Genomic DNA, 21,256 nt, shown 5'->3' with positions numbered 1-21,256 from the left:
AACTATGTTGAATAGTAATGGTGAAAGTGGGCACCCTTGTCTTGTTCCTGACTTTAGAGGAAATGCTTTCAATTTTTCACCATTGAGGATAATGTTTGCTGTGGGTTTGTCATATATAGCTTTTATTATGTTGAGGTATGTTCCTTCTATTCCTGCTTTCTGGAGAGTTTTTATCATAAATGGGTGTTGAATTTTGTCAAAGGCTTTCTCTGCATCTATTGAGATAATCATATGGTTTTTGTTTTTCAATTTGTTAATGTGGTGTATTACATTGATTGATTTGCGGATATTGAAGAATCCTTGCATCCCTGGGATAAAGCCCACTTGGTCATGGTGTATGATCTTTTTAATGTGTTGTTGGATTCTGATTGCTAGAATTTTGTTTAGGATTTTTGCATCTATGTTCATCAGTGATATTGGCCTGTAGTTTTCTTTTTTTGTGGCATCTTTGTCAGGTTTTGGTATTAGGGTGATGGTGGCCTCATAGAATGAGTTTGGAAGTTTACCTTCCTCTGCAATTTTCTGGAAAAGTTTGAGCAGGATAGGTGTTAGCTCTTCTCTAAATTTTTGGTAGAATTCAGCTGTGAAGCCGTCTGGACCTGGGCTTTTGTTTGCTGGAAGATTTTTGATTACAGTTTCAATTTCCGTGCTTGTGATGGGTCTGTTAAGGTTTTCTATTTCTTCCTGGTCGAGTTTTGGAAAGTTGTACTTTTCTAAGAATTTGTCCATTTCTTCCTCGTTGTCCATTTTATTGGCATATAATTGTTGATAATAGTCTCTTATGATCCTTTGTATTTCTATGTTGTCTGTTGTGATCTCTCCACTGTCATTTCTAATTTTATTGATTTGATTTTTCTCCCTTTGTTTCTTGATGAGTCTGGCTAATGGTTTGTCAATTTTATTTATCCTTTCAAAGAACCAGCTTTTGGCTTTGTTGATTTTTGCTATGGTCTCTTTTGTTTCTTTTGCATTTATTTCTGCTCTAATTTTTAAGATTTCTTTCCTTCTACTAACCCTGGGGTTCTTCATTTCTTCCTTTTCTAGTTGCTTTAGGTGTAGAGTTAGGTTATTTATTTGACTTTTTTCTTGTTTCTTGAGGTGTGCCTGTATTGCTATGAACTTTCCCCTTAGGACTGCTTTTACTGTGTCCCACAGGTTTTGGGTTGTTGTGTTTTCATTTTCATTCGTTTCTATGCAAATTTTGATTTCTTTTTTGATTTCTTCTGTGATTTGTTGGTTATTCAGCAGCGTGTTGTTCAGCCTCCATATGTTGGAATTTTTAATAGTTTTTCTCCTGTAATTGAGATCTAATCTTACTGCATTGTGGTCAGAAAAGATGCTTGGAATGATTTCTATTTTTTTGAATTTACCAAGGCTAGCTTTATGGCCCAGGATGTGATCTATCCTGGAGAAGGTTCCATGTGCGCTTGAGAAAAAGGTGAAATTCATTGTTTTGGGATGAAATGTCCTATAGATATCAATTAGGTCTAACTGGTCTATTGTATCGTTTAAAGTTTGTGTTTCCTTGTTAATTTTCCGTTTAGTTGATCTATCCATAGGTGTGAGTGGGGTATTAAAGTCTCCCACTATTATTGTGTTATTGTTAATTTCTCCTTTCATACTTGTTAGCATTTGTCTTACATACTGCGGTGCTCCCGTGTTGGGTGCATATATATTTATAATTGTTATATCTTCTTCTTGGATTGATCCTTTGATCATTATGTAGTGACCTTCTTTGTCTCTTTTCACAGCCTTTGTTTTAAAGTCTATTTTATCTGATATGAGTATTGCTACTCCTGCTTTCTTTTGGTCCCTATTTGCATGGAAAATCTTTTTCCAGCCCTTCACTTTCAGTCTGTATGTGTCCCCTGTTTTGAGGTGGGTCTCCTGTAGACAACATATGTAGGGGTCTTGTTTTTGTATCCATTCAGCCAGTCTTTGTCTTTTGGTTGGGGCATTCAACCCATTTACGTTTAAGGTAATTACTGATAAGTATGATCCCGTTGCCATTTACTTTATTGTTTGGGGTTCGAATTTATACACCATTTTTGTGTTTCCTGTCTAGAGAATATCCTTTAGTATTTGTTGTAGAGCTGGTTTGGTGGTGCAGAATTCTCTCAGCTTTTGCTTGTCTGAGAAGCTTTTGATTTCTCCTTCATACTTGAATGAAATCCTTGCTGGGTACAATAATCTGGGCTGTAGGTTATTTTCTTTCATCATTTTAAGTATGTCTTGCCATTCCCTCCTGGCTTGAAGAGTTTCTATTGAAAGATCAGCTGTTATCCTTATGGGAATTCCCTTGTGTGTTATTTGTTGTTTTTCCCTTGCTGCTTTTAATATTTGTTCTTTGTGTTTGATCTTTGTTAATTTGATTAATATGTGTCTTGGGGTGTTTCGCCTTGGGTTTATCCTGTTTGGGATTCTCTGGGTTTCTTGGACTTGGGTGATTATTTCCTTCCCCAGTTTAGGGAAGTTTTCAACTATTATCTCCTCAAGTATTTTCTCATGATCTTTCTTTTTGTCTTCTTCTTCTGGAACCCCTATGATTCGAATGTTGTAGCGTTTAGTATTGTCCTGGAGGTCTCTGAGTATTCTTCACAGAGCTAGAACAAATAATTTCACAATTTGTATGGAAATACAAAAAACCTCGAATAGCCAAAGCGATCTTGAGAAAGAAAAATGGAACTGGAGGAATCAACCTACCTGACTTCAGGCTCTACTACAAAGCCACAGTTATCAAGACAGTATGGTACTGGCACAAAGACAGAAATATAGATCAATGGAACAAAATAGAAAGCCCAGAGATAAATCCACGCACATATGGACACCTTATCTTTGACAAAGGAGGCAAGAATATACAGTGGATTAAAGACAATCTCTTTAACAAGTGGTGCTGGAAAATCTGGTCAACCACTTGTAAAAGAATGAAACTAGAACACTTTCTAACACCATATACAAAAATAAACTCAAAATGGATTAAAGATCTCAACATAAGACCAGAAACTATAAAACTCCTAGAGGAGAACATAGGCAAAACACTCTCTGACATACATCACAGCAGGATCCTCTATGACCCACCTCCCAGAATATTGGAAATAAAAGCAAAAATAAACAAATGGGACCTAATTAAACTTAAAAGCTTCTGCACATCAAAGGAAACTATTAGCAAGGTGAAAAGACAGCCTTCAGAATGGGAGAAAATAATAGCAAATGAAGCAACCGACAAACAACTGATCTCAAAAATATACAAGCAACTCCTACAGCTCAACTCCAGAAAAATAAATGACCCAATCAAAAAATGGGCCAAAGATCTAAATAGACATTTCTCCAAAGAAGACATACAGATGGCTAACAAACACTTGAAAAGATGCTCAACATCACTCATTATCAGAGAAATGCAAATCAAAACCACTATGAGGTACCATTTCACACCAGTCAGAATGGCTGAGATCCAAAAGTCTACAAATAATAAATGCTGGAAAGGGTGTGGAGAAAAGGGAATCCTCTTACACTGTTGGTGGGAATGCAAACTAGTACAGCCACTATGGAGAACAGTGTGGAGATTCCTTAAAAAACTGGAAATAGAACTGCCTTATGATCCAGCAATCCCACTGCTGGGCATACAGACTGAGGAAACCAGAAGGGAAAGAGACATGTGTACCCCAATGTTCATCGCAGCACTGTTTATAATAGCCAGGACATGGAAGCAACCTAGATGTCCATCAGCAGATGAATGGATAAGAAAGCTGTGGTACATATACACAATGGAGTATTACTCAGCCATTAAAAAGAATACATTTGAATCAGTTCTAATGAGGTGGATGAAACTGGAGCCTATTATACAGAGTGAAGTAAGCCAGAAGGAAAAACATAAATACAGTATACTAACGCATATATATGGAATTTAGAAAGATGGTAACGATAACCCTGTATACGAGACAGCAAAAGAGACACTGATGTATAGAACAGTCTTATGGACTCTGTGGGAGAGGGAGAGGGTGGGAAGATTTGGGAGAATGGCATTGAAACATGTGAAATGTCATGTATGAAACGAGATGCCAGTCCAGGTTCAGTGCACGATGCTGGATGCTTGGGGCTGGTGCGCTGGGACGGCCCAGGGGGATGGTATGGGGAGGGGGGAGGGAGGAGGGTTCAGGATGGGGAGCATGTGTATACCTGAAATTAAAAAAAAAAAAAAAAAAAGAATCCATAGAACCAGGGGAAAAAAAAAATTAAAAAAAAAAAAAACTATTAAAAAAAAAAAAAGAGAACATTTCATTTCTTTAAAATGTTAAATTAGGGGACTTCCCTGGTTGTCCAGTAATTAAGACTTCTCCATCCAATGCAGAGGGTGTGGGTTCAATCCCTGGTTGGAGAGCTAAAATCCCTCATGCCTCCCAGCCAAAAAAACCAAAACATAAAACAGAAACAATATTGTAATACCTTCAATAAATACTTTAAAAATGGCCCACATCAAAAAAAAAACCAAACTTAAAAAAAAAAAAATTAGTTAAATTAGAATTTCACCTTTCCCTTCCTGAACAGTTCAGTCCTGAAGCTGTTAGGTGGAGCAGAGCCAGTTAGGCGTCTGCAGCTAAGGGAGGGCTACCTACCGTGGGGCGTCACAGCCTGATCAGGGTGACGAGGGTGTCCATGTGTGGGGACGTCAGTGACCAAGCAGGGTGAGGATGGTGGCATCAGGAGTCCGAGCCCAGGTCAGGTGAGGTAAGTGCCCATACAGAGGAGGAGATGCTCGTTTGGGGTGACAGGAACAGAACTGGTGAGAAGGACTTCCCGAGAGTGGATGCACCAGTGTGGGTAGCCCAAGTGCAGTGGGGGTGTCCACGCAAGGGCTGGTCCGGCCTGGGGTGTCCGAGCCACAGCAGGGTGAGACAGGCACCCGTGTTTGGGGGTGGAGGTGCATCCTGGTGTGGCATGTTACAGCCTGAGCAGGCAGAGAGTATCTACATGTGAGAGTGCCCCAATGCGGAGTATCAGAGCTCAGGCAGGATGATAAGGGCATCGACACAGAGGCCACAGCCAAGTGGCACGTGAGAAGAGGCCTGCAGAGTCAGAGCCCAGGCAGCATGACAAGGGCTTTTTGGCAGAGGCCGGCCTCCTGTGGGGCAGCAGAGTCCTGGTGGGCCAAGGGGTGCCTGTGTGGGAGAGAGCGTGGCAGTGGAAATGGGAGATCAGTTACTTACAGAGGAGTTGACCAGATAAGTAAATCTAAAAAGGGTCATGGTGAAACCACTTTAGGCCAATCCTAAGGGAAATCAACCCTGAACATTCATTGGAAGCATTGATGCTGAAGCTGAAGCTCCAGTATGTTGGCCAGCTGATGTGAAGAGCTGTCTCACTGGAAAAGACCCTGATGCTGGGAAAGATTGAGGGCAGGAGGAAAAGGGGGTGGCAGAGGATGAGATGGTTAGACAGCATCACCAATTCAATGGACGTGAATTTGAGCAAACTCCAGGAGTCAGTAGAGGACAGAGAAGCCTGGTGTGCTGTAGTCCAGGGGGTCACAAAGAGTCAGACATGACTTAAGAACTGAACAACAACAAAAGAAACCGCTGGGTGGCATTTCTGGGGCTCCAAGGAGCTCCAGTTCTTTCTATCTCAGCACAGTGAGGCAAAGTGATAGCTAAAAAAGTGACTTATTAGGATAGGACACTTGTGAGGCTTACAAGCAGGCGGGCGAGAGGGGGCCATGCCCCTGAAACTTAGTGGGCTACAGTTTTATAATCAAGGGAAAAGTGAGGAGGGGGAGAGGACCACCTTTCTCCTTCTTGAGTAGATGTCATGCTTTTATCATTAACTCCTCCTCCACATTGGGCAGGGAAGTTTTCTTGTCCCTACATGGTCATGGGACTATCATGGCGCAGTGGAAATGAACAAAAGAGATTATGCTCTTTTGCATAAGGGTAAGTAACATATGAATTGATGCTTTTGAACTGTGGTGTTGGAGAAGACTCTTGAGAGTCCCTTGGACTGCAAGGAGATCCAGCCAGTCCATTCTAAAGGAGATCAGTCCTGGGTGTTCTTTGGAAGGAATGATGCTAAAGCTTAAACTCTAGTACTTTGGCCACCTCATGCAAAGAGTTGACTCATTGGAAAAGACTCTGATGCTGGGAGGGACTGGAGAAGGGGAGATTGGAGAGGAGGAGAAGGGGACGACAGAGGATGAGATGGCTGGATGGCCTCACCAACTCGATGGACATTTGAGTGAACTCCGGGAGTTGGTGATGGAGAAGGAGGCCTGGTGTACTGCAATTCATGGGGTTGCAAAGAGTCGGACACGACTGAGCAACTGAACTGAACTGAAATAACATATGCTCATGCTAAAAATGGTACATTGTCTCAGGTTTTAGTAAACAGAATGTCACCATTTACTTATATTTTTGTTTTTGTGCACACAGAGGAGCGTGTCATAGGAATCATTAACTCAGTGAGCTCGCCTATCAGGATGCGGGTCTCACATCACCATTCTTTTATTCTTTGGGGGGCGTGTCTCATATGCTCCTGCTGCCTGGTTTTGCTGCTAGGCAAGCGTGCTTTCTTGAGTGATCATTAACTTACAGGGGTCTCCTATACATTTTTCTTTACTTACAATCCCCTAGTGGGATTAACTGTTCAATTACCTACTTTGTCCCTTTACTCTGTCCCCTATCAGTGGGAGGCACATGAATGTTTTGGTTTCCCAGTGCGTATCAGAGTTACGTGTACACTATACTGGAGTCTGTTAAGTGTGCAGTAGCACTGTGTCTAAATAAGCAATGTTTTTGTTGTTTAGTTGCTAAGTTGCATCTAACTCTTTTGCAACCCCATGGACTGTAAACCTGCAGGCTCCTCTGTCCATGGGATTTCCCAGGCAAGAATACTGGATTGGGTTACCATTTCCTTCTCCAGGGGATCTTTCTGACCCAGGGATCAAACCCCAGTCTCCTGCATTAGTAGGCAGATTCTTTACCTCTGAGCCACCAGGGAAGCTCCATAACAAGGTACACACCTTAATTTTAAAATATCTCATTGCTTAAAAATTGCTGATCAACATCTGAGCCTTCAGCAAGTCATAATCTTTTTGCTGGTGGAGAGCCTTGCCTCATTGGTGGCTGCTGACTGATTGGGGTGGTGGTTGCTGAAGGTTAGGGTGGCTGTAGCAATTTTTTAAAAGAAGGTAACAGTGAAATTTGCCTTATCAATTGACTTGTTCATTTATGAGCAATATCTCTGTAGCCTGCAGTGCCGTCTGGTAGCATTAACCCACATAACTGAAAATATAACTTCTTTCGGAATAGGAGTCAATCCTCTCATCCTCCTGCTGAGTTATCAACTAACTTCAGGTCATATTCTAATTCCTTTTTTTTTTTAGATTTTCTTTCTTTCTTTCTTTTGGCTGCACTAGGGTCTTCGTTGCTGTGCACGGGCTTTCTCTAGTTGTGGAGAGTGAAGCTGCTCTCTAGTTGGGGTCTGTAGGCTTCTCACCGTGGTAGCTTCTGTTGCGGGGCACAGGCTCTAGGGCCCTTGGGCTTAGTTGCCCCACGACTTGTAGGATCTTCCCGGACTAGGAATTGAACCCGTGTCCACTGCTTTGGCAGGCAGATTCTTAATCTCTGGACCATCAAGGAAGTCCAGTACTTTGTTGTCATTTCACCAGCGTCTTCACCAGGAATTGATTCCAACTCAAGAAACCACTTTTCTTTGCCCATCCTTAAGAAACCATTCCTCATTCATTAAAGTTTTTTTCCACGAGATTGCAGCAATTCAGTCCCATCTTCAGGCTCCACTTCTAACTCTAGTTCTCTTGATATTTTCACTTCATCTACAGTGACTTCCTCCACTGAAGTCTTGAACTCCTCAAAGTCATCCATGAGGGTTAGCATCAGCTTCATCCAAATTCCTCGTCCCATAGGTCTCCTGGAGGAGGATATGGCAACCCACTCCAGTATTCTTGCCTGAAAAATCCCATGGACAGAGGAGCTTGACAGGCCACAGTCCATGGGGTCACAAAGACTCAGACATGACTGAGCATGTGCGCATGCGCATGCACACGCACACACAAATAAATCTCCTTAATAGCATCTAGACTGATGAATCCTTTCCAGAAGATTTTCCACACACACACACACACACACACACACACACAACACACACACATGAATCTCCTTAATGGCATCTAGACTGATGAATCCTTTCCAGAAGATTTTCAATTTTCTTTGCCCAGATCCACCAGCAGAATCACTGTCTTTGGCAGCTATGACCTTATGAAATGCATTTCTCAAATAAGACTTGAGAGTTGAAGTGATCCCTCTTCATGGGCTGCAGAATGGAAGTTGTGTTAGCTGGCATCAAAACAACATTAACCTCATTGTACATCTCCGTCAGAGCTCTCAGGTGAGCAGTAATATTTTGAAAAGAATCTTTCCTTCTGAGCAATAGGTCTCAACAGCAGGCTTAAAATGTTTGGTAAACCATGTTGTAAAGAGATATGCCATCATCCAGACTTTGTTTTTCGATTTATAGAGCACAGGTAGAGTGATTTAACATAATTTTTAAGGGCCCTAGGATTTTCAGAGTGGTAAATGAGCGCTGGCATGAAATTAGTCACCAGCTGCATTGGCCCCTAACCAGAGAGTCAGCCTGTCCTCTGAAACTTTGAAGCCAAACATTGATTCTCCTCTCTAGCTAGGAAAGTCCTAGATGGTATCTTATTCCAGTATAAGGCTGTTTTGTCTACATGGAAAATCTGTTGTTGAGTGTAGCCACCTTCAGTAACTACTTAGCTAGATCTTCTGCATAACTTGCTGCGGCTTGTTCATCAGCACTTGCTGTTTGACTTTGCACTTTTATGTCACAGGAAACAGCTTCTTTCCTTAAACCTTATGAACCAATCTCTGGTAGCTTCAAACTTTTCTTCTGCAGCGTCCTCACCTCTCTCAGCCTTCACAGAATTTAAGGGATAGCACGTTACTGTGGATGAGGTTTTGGCTGAAGGGAATGTTGTGGCTGGTTTGATCTTCTCTCCAGAATACTCACTTTCTCCATATCAGGAATAAAGCTGTTTTGCTTTCTTGTGTCATCTGTGTGCTCACTGGAGTAGCGCTTTTCATTTCCTTCAAGAGCTTTTCCTCTGTATTCAGAACTTGGCTAACTGTTTGGTGCTAGAGGTCTCGCTTTCGGCCTGTCTCAGCTTTCACATGCCTTCCATGTTAAACTTAATCCTTTCTAGCTTTTAAATTGAGAGACATGATATTTGTCCCTTTCACCTGAACACTTAGAGGCCCCTGAAGGGCTATTGATTGGCCTAATTAAATATTGTTGTGTTTCAGAGAATTAGGAATCCTGAGGAGAGGGAGAGAGACAGAGGAAGAGCTAGTCGGTAGAGCAGTTAGAATCTACACAACATTTATGGGTTAAATTTGCCCTCTTATATGTGGGCACGATTCTTGACATCCCAGAACAATCACAATTTTGTTGTTGTTTAGTGGCTGAGTCCTGTCTGACTCTTTGCAACCCCGTGGACTGTAGCCTACCAGGCTTCTCTGTCCGTGGGATTTCCCAGGCAGGAATACTGGAGTGGGTTGCCCTTTCATTCTCTAGGGGATCTTCTGGACCCAGGGGTTGAACCCAAGTCTCCTGCATTACAACAGGATTTTTTACAGCTAAGCCACCTGGGAAGCCCCAAACAATCACAATAGTAACATCAGAGATCACTGATCACAGATCACCATGACAAATACAGTAATACTTAAAAAGTTTTAAATGTTTTGAGAATTAATGCCATGTGACACACAGACAGGAAGTGGGTAGATGCTGTTGGCAACATGGAACCAGTAGCCTCGCTTGATGTGATGTTGCCACAGACTTCAGTTTGTAAAAGGCAGTATCTGTAAAGCACAATAAAAAGAGATATGCCTATTCTTGAAGGGACTGTCAGTTGACGGATTGAGTCATTATACTCGGTAGTAAAAACTTCAGGAAGCCACAAAGGAATTGCCTTGTTTCAAAGTGATTATTCAAGAGGAAACATTTTTTGCTTTTTTTTTTTCTATATTGAATATAGGAAAACAAATGTCGTTTAAAAATGGATACAGTGTTGAAACACAGACTGTGAACTTGTCCCTCAATTCTGCGTTTCCAAAATATAACTGCTTTTAATGCTTTTGAGACTGTCTTTCCAGACTTTTCTGTGCTTGTTTATATTCTATAAAAATTTATTCATAGTCCATATGCTGTTCTTAATTTTTTTTTTTACTCAACAATATGTTACAGACATCTTTCTGTCATTTGTATGCCTCAATCCATGCAAATCTATCTTTTCTTCTCTTGGCTGCTGAAGAGTAGTCAGTTACCTGGATGAAGCATAATTTATTTAAATAGGCACTTACTAATGGACACTTAATCCCTCCTCCCATTTTTGCTATGTTAATGTAACTTTTTAATGAGGTTTCTTGTAATATACTTAATGTACTTTCTTGTTTTCTGGGGCTAGAGGGGAGGGCGGGACTGTGCTGCACAGCTTGCAGGATCTTCGTTTCCCGACCAGGGACTGAACTCAGGCCACGGTAGTGAAAGTCCTAAGTCCTAACCACTAGACTGCCAGGGGATTCCCTAAGTGTATTTTCTGTTATTTCCTAAGGAAATACTTTCAAGTAGACTTATTGGCTATTACATATTTTTAAACATTACCATTAAAAAACAAACATAAAGGCAAAGAGTATATATAAAAACTGATAAGATCGGGATAAAGTGTGTACCCGAGTTAAAAATGTGGATCTAATATCAGTTTCATGGTTTTGACAGTGTGCTGTGGTTGTATACGATACTATCATTGGGGGAAACTGGGTGAAGGAGACACAGGAAGTCTGTTTTATTTTTGTAACTTCTTGTGAGTATTTAACTATTTCCAAGTAAAATGTTATTTAAAAAAATATATCGCCAATCCAGGAAGGTTGTATCAACTTAAAACTCCACTAAGAGTATATGAATATGAATCTCTTAAATCGTGGGCCACCAGGGCAGAGGTCATCAGCAACAGGCCGAAGAAATAGTCCATGTGGTTGGGATATTGGTTACATACAGGGGTTTGAGCAAAGAAGTAAATATAAATAGAATAATGGGATCCAGGTAAGGAGGGTAAAAATATAGAAAGCAGGGAGGCCAGAATAAAATGTGTTGTTAAATTGGAAATATCAGTGTGAATTTATGGTCTCTAATGGGCAGAGATAGTTATAGAAATAGAGAAGTGATTTTATCTGATTGAAAGAAATGAGCATCTTTTTGTGTATTCACTGGCCGTTTTATTTCTTCATAGTTGGGTTTCCTGTGCATTTTCCTTTGTCCATTTTTCAGTTGAAGCTACCTTTTTCTTTCTTTTTTTAAAAATATGTATTTATTTGGCTGTGTTGGATCTTAGTTGTAGCATGTGGAATCTAGTTCCCTGATTAGGGATTGAACCTGGGCCCCCTGCATTGGGAGCTTAGAGTCTTAACCACTGGACCACCAGGGACGTCTCTACCTTTTTCTTCCTGATTTGGAAGAAATCGTAACAGCATAGATTCTTATTAGTGGTGCTCTTATCGGTGGTATTTTTTGCCAAACATTTTATGAAGTTAATTTGGTGTTCTTTTCCTTTATCATTCTTCAGTCATGCTGTATTCCATCCTATTTGCTTACAATTCTGTGTTCTAGGAATTCAGGCAGGGCCCAGCTGGACAGTTCTTTCCTTCTATATGGTGTCTGGGGTCACTCAACTCCATTCAGCTGCTAACTGGGCTGGTCTGAAAGATGCACAGAGATAGCAGGCCATGTCTTGTGCCTCAGTGCTCCTCTGGGTATCCCATGTCTCTCCCCACGTGGCCTACCTGTGCTTACCGGTGGGAAGGAGCAGAAGTTTTGTTGGTGGGATGTGTTAAAACAGGTGGCCTACTGGGTCCTAGCCAATTCATAGTGGGCGTTTTGAGCCCTGATTATTCTCCTTTTTCTCATCTGCTCTGCCTTCTCAGGACTCTCTGCTTCCTCAGGAGATTATCATCAAGGTTGAGGGAGAAGATGCCCGGTCACTGGCTGTCCCATCCCAGGTGAGTTGGACAGGGCCTTTGTGTCTTTCGATTGAGAAATGTGCATGGCTGACGGGCAGCAGAAGCCACATTGAAGTGAACTGATTAGAAAATGATTAGAAAATGAGGAAATTGAGATGAATGGATACCTTTTACACAAAGTTGGTTATAATGCAAGGAGAGTGATAACTGCATGGAAACTTGAGAGTGAGTATTGTCATTTTCTTCCCTCTAAAGGTTTGAAAGAATTTGGCTTGGTTTAAATGGTTGCAGGACAGAGTAAGTGAAAAAAAATTCAGGGTCAGGAGAGAGAGAAGCTACAACTATAAAGCAGAACTCACAGATACAAAGAACAAGTGGTTACTAGTGCTGGAGGTGGCGGAAGCTGAGGGGAAGAATTGGGAGGTATAAAGTATGGAGTATAAGACAGGCCTGAGGGTAGATTATACAACGTGGGCAATATAGCCAATATTTTGTAATAACTGTAAAGGGAAAGTAACCTTTCAAAATTGTATAAAAATAAAAAATAGCTATTAAAAAAACAGTCCTTGATTAGTGTCAGGGGAATTAATTCAGAACATATGTGAATGCATTGGCTCTGTTAGAGGAAGAAGGGCTCATATAAGAAAAGTGAGATTGAGGGAATTATTGGAAGGCTTACATTTTTCTCTGTGAACCATCAGATGTTCTGTTGAGCATGAGGGTGGTAATCAGAATGGAGAGATGTTGGATGAAGAGTGGAGAAGGCTTAAAGTAGTAACTTGGATTAGGGGAGACAGGCTGCTCCAGGAGGTACAGTGAGGTTTCTGGTCAGTCCCAAAAATTCATTCTGAGATTGTTGTTTGGTCGCTAAGTTGTGTCCAACTCTGCAACTCTATGGACATGCCAGGCTTACCTGTCCTTCAGTATCTCCTGTTGAGTCAGTGATGCTGTCCAGCCATCTCATCCTCTTTGACTCACTTGTCCTCCTGCCCTCAATCTCTCCAAGCATCAGGGTCTTTTCCAATGAGTCGGCTCTTCACATCAGATGGCATTCTGAGACAGTAGCCATTAATAATAATGGAGAGCAGGTTGATATTTAGATGTATTTAGTTACATTCAGTGGAAGCCCCACAGCCCACAGGTTTAAGGCAATATTTAAAAGGGAATTTTTGACTGTATCAAATAGAAAGATTAAGATGAATGATCCATAGACTCTCAACTGAATAATTAAGATAGAAAAGATAAAAAGGATACTAAACAGAAAGGAAAAGACTATAGACTAGAGAATAGTAATAGTAGGTGTTTCAATAGAATAAAATAAAGAGCTTCTCTAGTGGCTCAGAGGGTAAAGCATCTGCCTGCAGTGCAGGTAGACCTGGGTTCGATCCCTGGGTTGGGAAGACCCTCTGGAGGAGGAAATGGCACCCCACTCCAGTACCTTTGCCCAGAAAATCCCATGGACGGAGGAGCCCGGTAGGCTATAGTCCATGGGGTTGCAAAGAGTCAGACACGACTGAGCGACTTCATTTTCAATAGAATAAAGACCCCAAACCATCAAAGAATGAGAAGAGTAAAGGGGACAACTGAGCAAGTAAAGTGGAGAAATCTGATGTTGTAATGAAAGAGTGAGCAGTTCTCTGTGTGTGACTTGGGAGGTGGAGTACTTTATGGTGGTTTCAAGATCTAGGGTCTCACGCTAAGAGTGAGGGGCTATAAGTCAGGCTGGCTGTATGAATTGATGACTGAGAACATAGTCTATGATGTTAGGGAAACTTGAAGTTGCATCCCAGTTAGGCATATGTGTTACTTTCTCTAACCTTCTGGCTTTTCATCTGAAAAATGGTGCTGCTAATAGTATTTTCTCAGGGACCTTGTAAGAAATCAATGAACAGTAATTTATGCAGTGGGCTTCTCTGGTGGCTAAAGTGGTAAAGAATTCCCCTGCCAGTGCAGGAGACACAGGTTCACTCCCTGGAGGAAGATCACAGGGATTCAATCCCACAGGAAGGTCACCTGGAGGAAGAAATGGCACCCCCCTCCAGTATTCTTGCCTGGGAAATCCCATGGTGGGCTACAGTCCATGGGGTCAAAAAAGAGCTGGACACAGCGACTGAACAACAAGAACAAATTTATGCAATAGGCTAACACATTACCTGACACCGCACAGTAAGTGCTTCATTAGAGTCAGTTATTTTTCTATTATTACCAGAAAACTCTACAAATGGATGCTATAGACCATCCAAGACAAGACAGTACAACTTGTTGAATTAGAGGATAAATCCTAGCTGTTATTAATATAAATCTTCAGTGGAATGGAAGGGAGGTGGTGGTCAAGTTATTGGTAGAACAAGGCTCCAAGAAGTGAGGTAAATGGCATGAGTTTCAGGGTTTCTGGGAGGATACACACTCTTTTCCAGCTTTGATGCTGAGACCCCTGGATGGGAGAGCATGACCACCCTGAGCCTGTGAGGTCTGCAGAGGAGGGAGTCCTTGCAGGGAAGTGTAGGTTTCTATTAACTCAGGAATGGGGCATCCCTGATGGGTCAGTGGTAAAGAATCCGCCTGCCAATGCAAGAGACATGTTTGATCCCTAATCCAGGAAGATCCCGTGTGCCACAGAGCAACTAAGCCTATGTGCCACAACTCTTGAGTGTGTGCTGTGGAGCCCACATGCCATGACTACCGAATTCCATGCCATGGCCCTGGAATCCAAGATTCCACGCTCCACAACAAGAGAAGCCACTGCCATGAGAAGCCCACACACTGCAGCTTTAGAGTGGCCCCCACTTGCTGCAACTACAGAGAAAAACCCACACAGCAATGCAGACCTAGCACAGCCAAAAAAAAGACTACTATACTTATTAAAAAAAAAAAAAACAGGGATGTAGAGAGAATATTTGGTGAAGATGTAGGATTTCAGTATTATAGAAGAATTCCCAAATTGAAAGGTTTGGGAAGGAATTTTGGGCAGTGAGGAGCTGGGGACAAGTAGATGAAGTATAGAATAAGAAGGGATAGAAGTCCAGAAAAGCCAGTATCCATACTTAAGGGACTTTTTCTAATGAGTATGTGATAAGCCTTGTGAGATTCAGGTGAACAGAGAGGACTTAAATCAGAATTTGAACCAGGATTTTTTTGATGTATTACTAAGTCTATTGATATACTATTGATTCACTTACTGAAATAAGTTACCAAATATGTAATTAGTCTGTACTATATACCAATACTGTACTAAGCATAAATAAATATCTTGTCCCTGCCATCATGGATTACAGCCTAGTGACCAAGATGACCACTATGCAAACGATAAGAAAGGGTGGTGGGTCTTATGATAGAAATTCCTGGAACTTTGAGAATATGAAGCTTGACGTGGAGGGGGGGTGATAATCTAGGCTAGTATTATTTATTTGACATTTGAAGAAGTTTGATATTAAAGGGACTACATTAAACACTGAAGAGACATGTTAATTAAAAGGAAGCATGGGGCTTCCTTGGTAGCTCAGTGATAAAGAATCTGCCTGCCAATGCAGGAGACATAGGTTCTATTTCTCTGGGAAATCCCACATGTGGGCCTGTGAACCACAACTATTGAGCCTGTGATCTAGAGCCCAAGCCCTGCAACACGACAAGCCACTGCAATAAGAAGCCCAGGCATTGCAACTAGGGAGTAGCCCCCGCTCAGCACAACTAGAGAAAAGCCCACACAGCAACAAAGACCTAGTGCAGCCAAAAAATAAGTACATAAATTTATTTTTTTTAATTTTAAAAAGGAAGCATGGATTGGAAGTTGAAAAACAGTACCTATAGATCCATGTTGAACACAGGGAGCAGTTTTCTGAATCTCATTTTGGGCTCATTATGAAAATCTTTGAGATTTTTAGTGAAAATTATGAGCCATAGCTTAGAAAAATGCAAGTACAGTAGCATTTTGCATCAAGTTTCATGGGCTTCGGGGACCTTGTGTCCTATTCATGAACCACAGCTTAAGAACACTCCATCTATTTTAAAATGTCTTGGCAAGTGGCATTCGACTTCAGTGGCTTTTGCTGCCTTTGGATAAGGACAGATCACATCCAGTACTTTTTTGGAACAAAATTCCGGCCCAATAGTTTTTTTTTAAACTCAATTAAAAAAAAATTTATTGGAGTGTAGTTTGATTAACCACCTAATAGTCCAAAAAGGTGAAGAAGGAAATGGCAACCCACTCCAGTATCCTTGCCTGGAAAATTCCATGGACAAAGAAGCCTGGTGGGCTGTAGTCCATGGAGTCGCAGAGTCGGACACGACTGAGTGATTAAAACACACACACACACACACATACACATACACACACAGAGTCCTAAAAGGAGGGTTCTTCCTGCTTACAGGAGGCAGCTCAAGAGACCCCCCGTTTACATGGCAGTAATGACAGGCTCTGTGGTGCAGCTCATAGTGTGGGCAAAATAGAACTGTTTTCTGAAGACTAAGAGTTCAGGATAAAGGTCTCTCATTCACTGTCATTTAATTTTTCAATGTTCTCAAACCTAAGCATCCTGATAATTACCAGCCTTTGTTTTTTGTTCAGTAAACTCTGCTAATGGCTTTTTATGTATCATTACAATTTAATTCACTCAACAACATATGAGTTGGGTATGGTTAAGCCTAATAAGTAGAAATGGAATAACCTCACCATTAAGAGACAGTCAGATTAGATACATTCTTTTAAAAAATTCAGACATATGCTCTTAGTAGAGGAAAAAACCCAAATCTCTTTTCCAAATCCAGTGCTCTTAGCTTATACATTCTGCCTTTCATTAAGCCCTGCATTTCATTTTCTGTCCCACGTTTTATTCTCTGCATCAACAAAGCTGTGTGCCAAATCTGGCCCATCACCTGTTTTTGTAAGTAAAGTTTTATTGTAATATAGCCACAACCATTTGTTCATATATTTTCTGTGGCTGCTGTCTTGCTATAGCAGCAGAGCTGACTAATTGTAATAGAGCCTCTATGGCTTTCTAAGCCTAAAATATTTGCTCTCTGACCTTTGACAGTTAAAAATTTGCTGAACCTGTTTTGTTAGTTTCTTGATAATTTGGAGGGAATTCCTAAATTGGAATTCCATATTCACCAACACAAAAATCAGAATTAGCATTTTCTTTAAGGTCTACAAGAAAGAAAACAGTTTGTCATTTCTTTCTGATGTTCCTCTTTGGGGTTATATATAAACAGGTCCAGCATCCAAAACCCAAAGGGGCTTGCCTAAAAGATACTTGTACCCCTAGAATCTTTTGAATGTTGACTATCTCAGGACTGTTTCCAGGCCATCAGGTTTTCCTTCTTCCATCTGTCAAACTTTTCCTCTCTGAACACTGGAAGGAAATGATACCCAGCTGAGTAGGAATGTGTGTCCTGTTTTAGGAGGGAGTGAACTTCAAAATAGTGACTGTGGACTTCACTCAGGAAGAAGAAGGCACTTTGAGCTCTGCTCAGAGGACCCTGGACAGAGATGTGATCCTGGAAAACCACGGGGACTCTTGGGGTAAGAGTACAGTCCCCTTTAATGGTATCTGTATATTGAAATAATTTCTCATTTCTACAGATCAAGATCTAGGGAGTTCAGAGGCCAGAATGATTTTGGCCACACAAAGATTAGTATGGTAAAGATATAGTTTTAGTTTGTAGGGTAGCAAAGGTACAACTTCGTGAGTTTGAGCTTATTCAGTCTTCTAGGTTCCTAAGAGCCAAAGACAGGGACCAGATTCTGCAGTAACTTTCTTTTGTCCCCAGTCCAGACACCCAAAGTTCTATATCTTTCCTCTCAGCTTTCCAAACTAGACGTAATCTAGTTCAAACAAGAGGATGAGTATAAAAAGAGTTTCCCCACATGCATATCCAGGTGAGAAATAGACATTTAGGAGTCATTACAGGTAGACTTCCCTGGTGGCTGGGTGGTAAAGAATCAGCCTGCCAATGCAGGAGATGTGGGTTTGACCCCTGGGTCAGGAAGATCCCCTGGAGAAGGAAATGGCAATCCACTCCAGTATTATTGCCTGGGGAATCCCATGGACAGAGGAGCCTCGTGGGTTATAGTGCATTGGGGTTGCAAAGAGTCAGACACGACTGAATGACTAACACTCTCACTTTCTTTCACAGGTATAGATTTGTTTGAGAAATCCCCATAGGGCATGCCACATATTTCTCTTTTCTCCCACTCGAAGAGGACTATATACATCACCACTTTTTCCCAAATGTACCTTCTGTTGCTTGGCCTAATAGCCACTCAGGCTTCTGTGTATGAGCAGATCTCCATCCTCTCTCACTTGGGACCAAAGGAATCCATGGGGCCATATTAGCCTCTAAGGCATTTAGGGAACCTGGGATAACAGTGCACTCATTATTTTTTCCTGGTTCACAAAGTAGTTTGACTTCATCTTACTAATATGACTGTACTAACAAGTTTCATGCCTTCAGAAAGTCCTAGAAATGTAAACATTAATTTCTATTTCAGTGAACATGTGTCTTAGCACTAAAGAGGGTAGAAAGGATCCTTTGTGTTTTTACTAAGAATTGCAGAATTGTTTTACAATCCTGTAAGTTTTGCATAGATGATCCTATTTTGGAATATGGAGATATTTGACATCTAAAGTCTTTATTCAGCAACACTAAGATATGATATAGTTTCATATTAATTCCTTGTTATGCTCTCTGACTGTGGTAGTTCTCTGCTTACTGCTCATCTCATCATTTTGCTTTTCAATTTATATTATAGGTCTATAGCTGAAAATAAATCTACATATAATTTTCATACTTTCTTGTCAGCTTTCCCCCCACTATTCCAGCTCTAACAATTTTTGGCTAGGGTATTCTATTTTGCTTTCTTCCAGACTTGGCAACTGCACTTGGAAGAAGAGAATCAAGATTGAAGCAGAGCGTTTTTGATGACAAACTATCCCATAGTGTGAAGATAGAAAAGTTGACAAGAGATGATCCTTGGTTATCTTCATGCGAAGAATTTCAGGATTGTAAGGAGCTGTTGGAGAAGCAACAGGAAAAACAGGAGAGACTTTTGAAGGAAGTGACATTTACTCACAGGAATGCCGTTACTCATGAGAGAGACTGCAAAAATGATAGCCCTGAGGAGAAGGCTGGTCTGAATTCCAATCTTCTTTCATCACAGATGATACCCATAAGGAACCATTTTCATAAACACGCTTCACATGTTAAAAAATTACATTATAATTCTATGGTAAACACTCATCAGATGATTACTGATACTGAGAAACTCTGTGAAAATAATGAATTTGGAAACCTCCCCCAGAGTATTCATTATATTCAGTTTACAAGAACTCAAACAGAAGATAAATCCTATGGATTTAGTGACAGTATTCAACCTTTTAACCATGGTACACCCTTAAACATACATGAGAAAACACATGCACAAGGAAGATCCTTTGATTTTAAAGAATGTGGGCAAATTTTGAACCACAGCATATCCCATAACGAACAACAGAGAAACTCCATTGGAGAGAGTCAGTATAAATGTCATAAGACCTCCCAGAGTTCATCCCTTGCTCAAAACATGAGAAATCATTCTGAAGAGAAGCCCTTTGAATGTAATCAGTGTGGAAAATCCTTCAGTTGGAGCTCTCATCTTGTTGCACATCAGAGAACTCATACAGGGGAGAAACCTTATGAATGTAATGAATGTGGGAAATCATTCAGCCGCAGCTCTCACCTTGTTTCCCATCAAAGAACTCATACTGGAGAGAAACCTTACAGATGTAATCAGTGTGGTAAATCCTTTAGCCAGAGCTATGTCCTTGTTGTGCATCAGAGAACTCATACTGGAGAGAAGCCTTACGAGTGCAATCAGTGTGGAAAGTCATTCAGACAGAGCTACAAACTTATCGCACATCAAAGAACTCATACTGGAGAGAAGCCCTACGAATGTAATCAATGTGGGAAATCATTTATCCAGAGCTATAAACTTATTGCCCATCAAAGAATTCATACTGGAGAAAAGCCCTATGAATGCAATCAATGTGGAAAGTCTTTTAGTCAAAGTTACAAACTTGTTGCCCACCAGAGAACTCACACAGGAGAAAAACCCTTTGAATGTAATCAGTGTGGAAAATCCTTCAGCTGGAGCTCTCAACTTGTTGCACACCAAAGAACTCACACTGGAGAGAAACCCTATGAATGTAATGAGTGTGGGAAATCTTTCAACCGCAGTTCTCACCTTGTTATGCATCAGAGAACTCATACTGGAGAAAAACCCTATGAATGTAACCAGTGTGGGAAGTCCTTCAGCCAGAGTTATGTCCTTGTTGTACATCAGAGAACTCACACTGGCGAAAAGCCCTATGAGTGCAGTGAGTGTGGAAAATCCTTCAGGCAGAGTTCATGCCTTACTCAACATCAGAGAACTCATACTGGAGAGAAACCCTATGAATGTAATCAGTGTGGAAAAACATTCAGCTTGAGTGCTCGACTTATTGTACATCAAAGAACTCATACTGGAGAGAAACCCTTTACGTGTAATCAATGTGGGAAAGCTTTCATTAATAGTTCTAAACTTATTAGACATCAGGCAACTCATACAGAAGAGAAACCCTATGGATGTAACTAGCCTGGAAATCTTTCAGCAGAGTATATCCCTTCCTCCTTGCCTCCCTTTCTCCCTCACTCTTTCCCTTTCTCCCTTCAGCCCTTCATTCCCTTGTTCCCTCCTTCCATTCCTCCAGGATTACATGTATTGGAAAGAACAAGCATGAAAATAGTGTGTGTGGAAAAAAAGCTTTCCATTAGCTCTCTGTTCAACTGTGTATCTGAAAACTCTTTCTGGAGAAGAAAGAAAAAGTATGAGTCATGTATTTTACTTGGCAATTCCATGTTTTAAAAAATCAAACTTGACCCTTGTTAAACATTCCCATGAGCGTGATAACTCTTGGCACTTTTCCTTGAAGAAAGCACTTCGACCTGAATTTGAGAGAATTATCATTAAATGGTCAATATGCTGTGGAGTGATTGCCAGTGAGGTAGACCTCTTTCCAATAAAGAATAAATGAGAGGGGACATATATACACCTATGACTGATTCATGTTGATATATGGCAGAAACTAACACAATATTGTAAAGCAATTATCCTGCAATTAAAAAAAGATAGTTAATCTAAAGAGAATAAAGCTGTGGCACCTAAAAAAAAAAAAAAAAGGAATAAAAGAATGCTAATACTG

The 21,256-nt window shown here is 40.9% G+C and overlaps 2 protein-coding genes across 7 annotated transcripts in view; both read left to right on the top strand.

Annotated features, from left to right (window-relative positions):
* The window catches only part of CEACAM20 (CEA cell adhesion molecule 20), a 103,036-nt gene extending 83,962 nt beyond the window's left edge, over positions 1-19,074 (top strand). The window contains exon 18 of the transcript XR_015146155.1: positions 18,905-19,074. The gene's annotated coding sequence lies outside the window, so the exon portion shown is untranslated. The remainder of the gene's footprint in view (positions 1-18,904) is intronic.
* The window catches only part of ZNF180 (zinc finger protein 180), a 24,378-nt gene extending 3,122 nt beyond the window's left edge, over positions 1-21,256 (top strand). For 2 of the 6 annotated variants that reach the window (XM_086353018.1, XM_086353023.1), the window contains exons 3-5: positions 12,006-12,080; positions 17,439-17,559; positions 18,905-21,256. In XM_086353018.1, the coding sequence (XP_086209144.1) occupies positions 12,006-12,080; positions 17,439-17,559; positions 18,905-20,649 (1,941 nt within the window). In that variant the 3' untranslated portion in view covers positions 20,650-21,256. Of the gene's footprint in view, positions 1-8,224; positions 8,395-12,005; positions 12,081-17,438; positions 17,560-18,904 lie in introns of all 6 variants that reach the window. The other 4 variants (XM_086353021.1, XM_086353019.1, XM_086353020.1 and 1 more) reach the window with 4 other exon arrangements.

Source organism: Bos grunniens, chromosome 18 (genome assembly GCF_055505025.1).
Source record: "Bos grunniens cultivar Pamir isolate PY7600 chromosome 18, Bosgru_T2T1.0, whole genome shotgun sequence".
NCBI lineage: Eukaryota > Metazoa > Chordata > Mammalia > Artiodactyla > Bovidae > Bos > Bos grunniens.
Note: the sequence above shows the minus strand (reverse complement) of the source record. Positions and strands in the feature narration are given on the sequence as shown.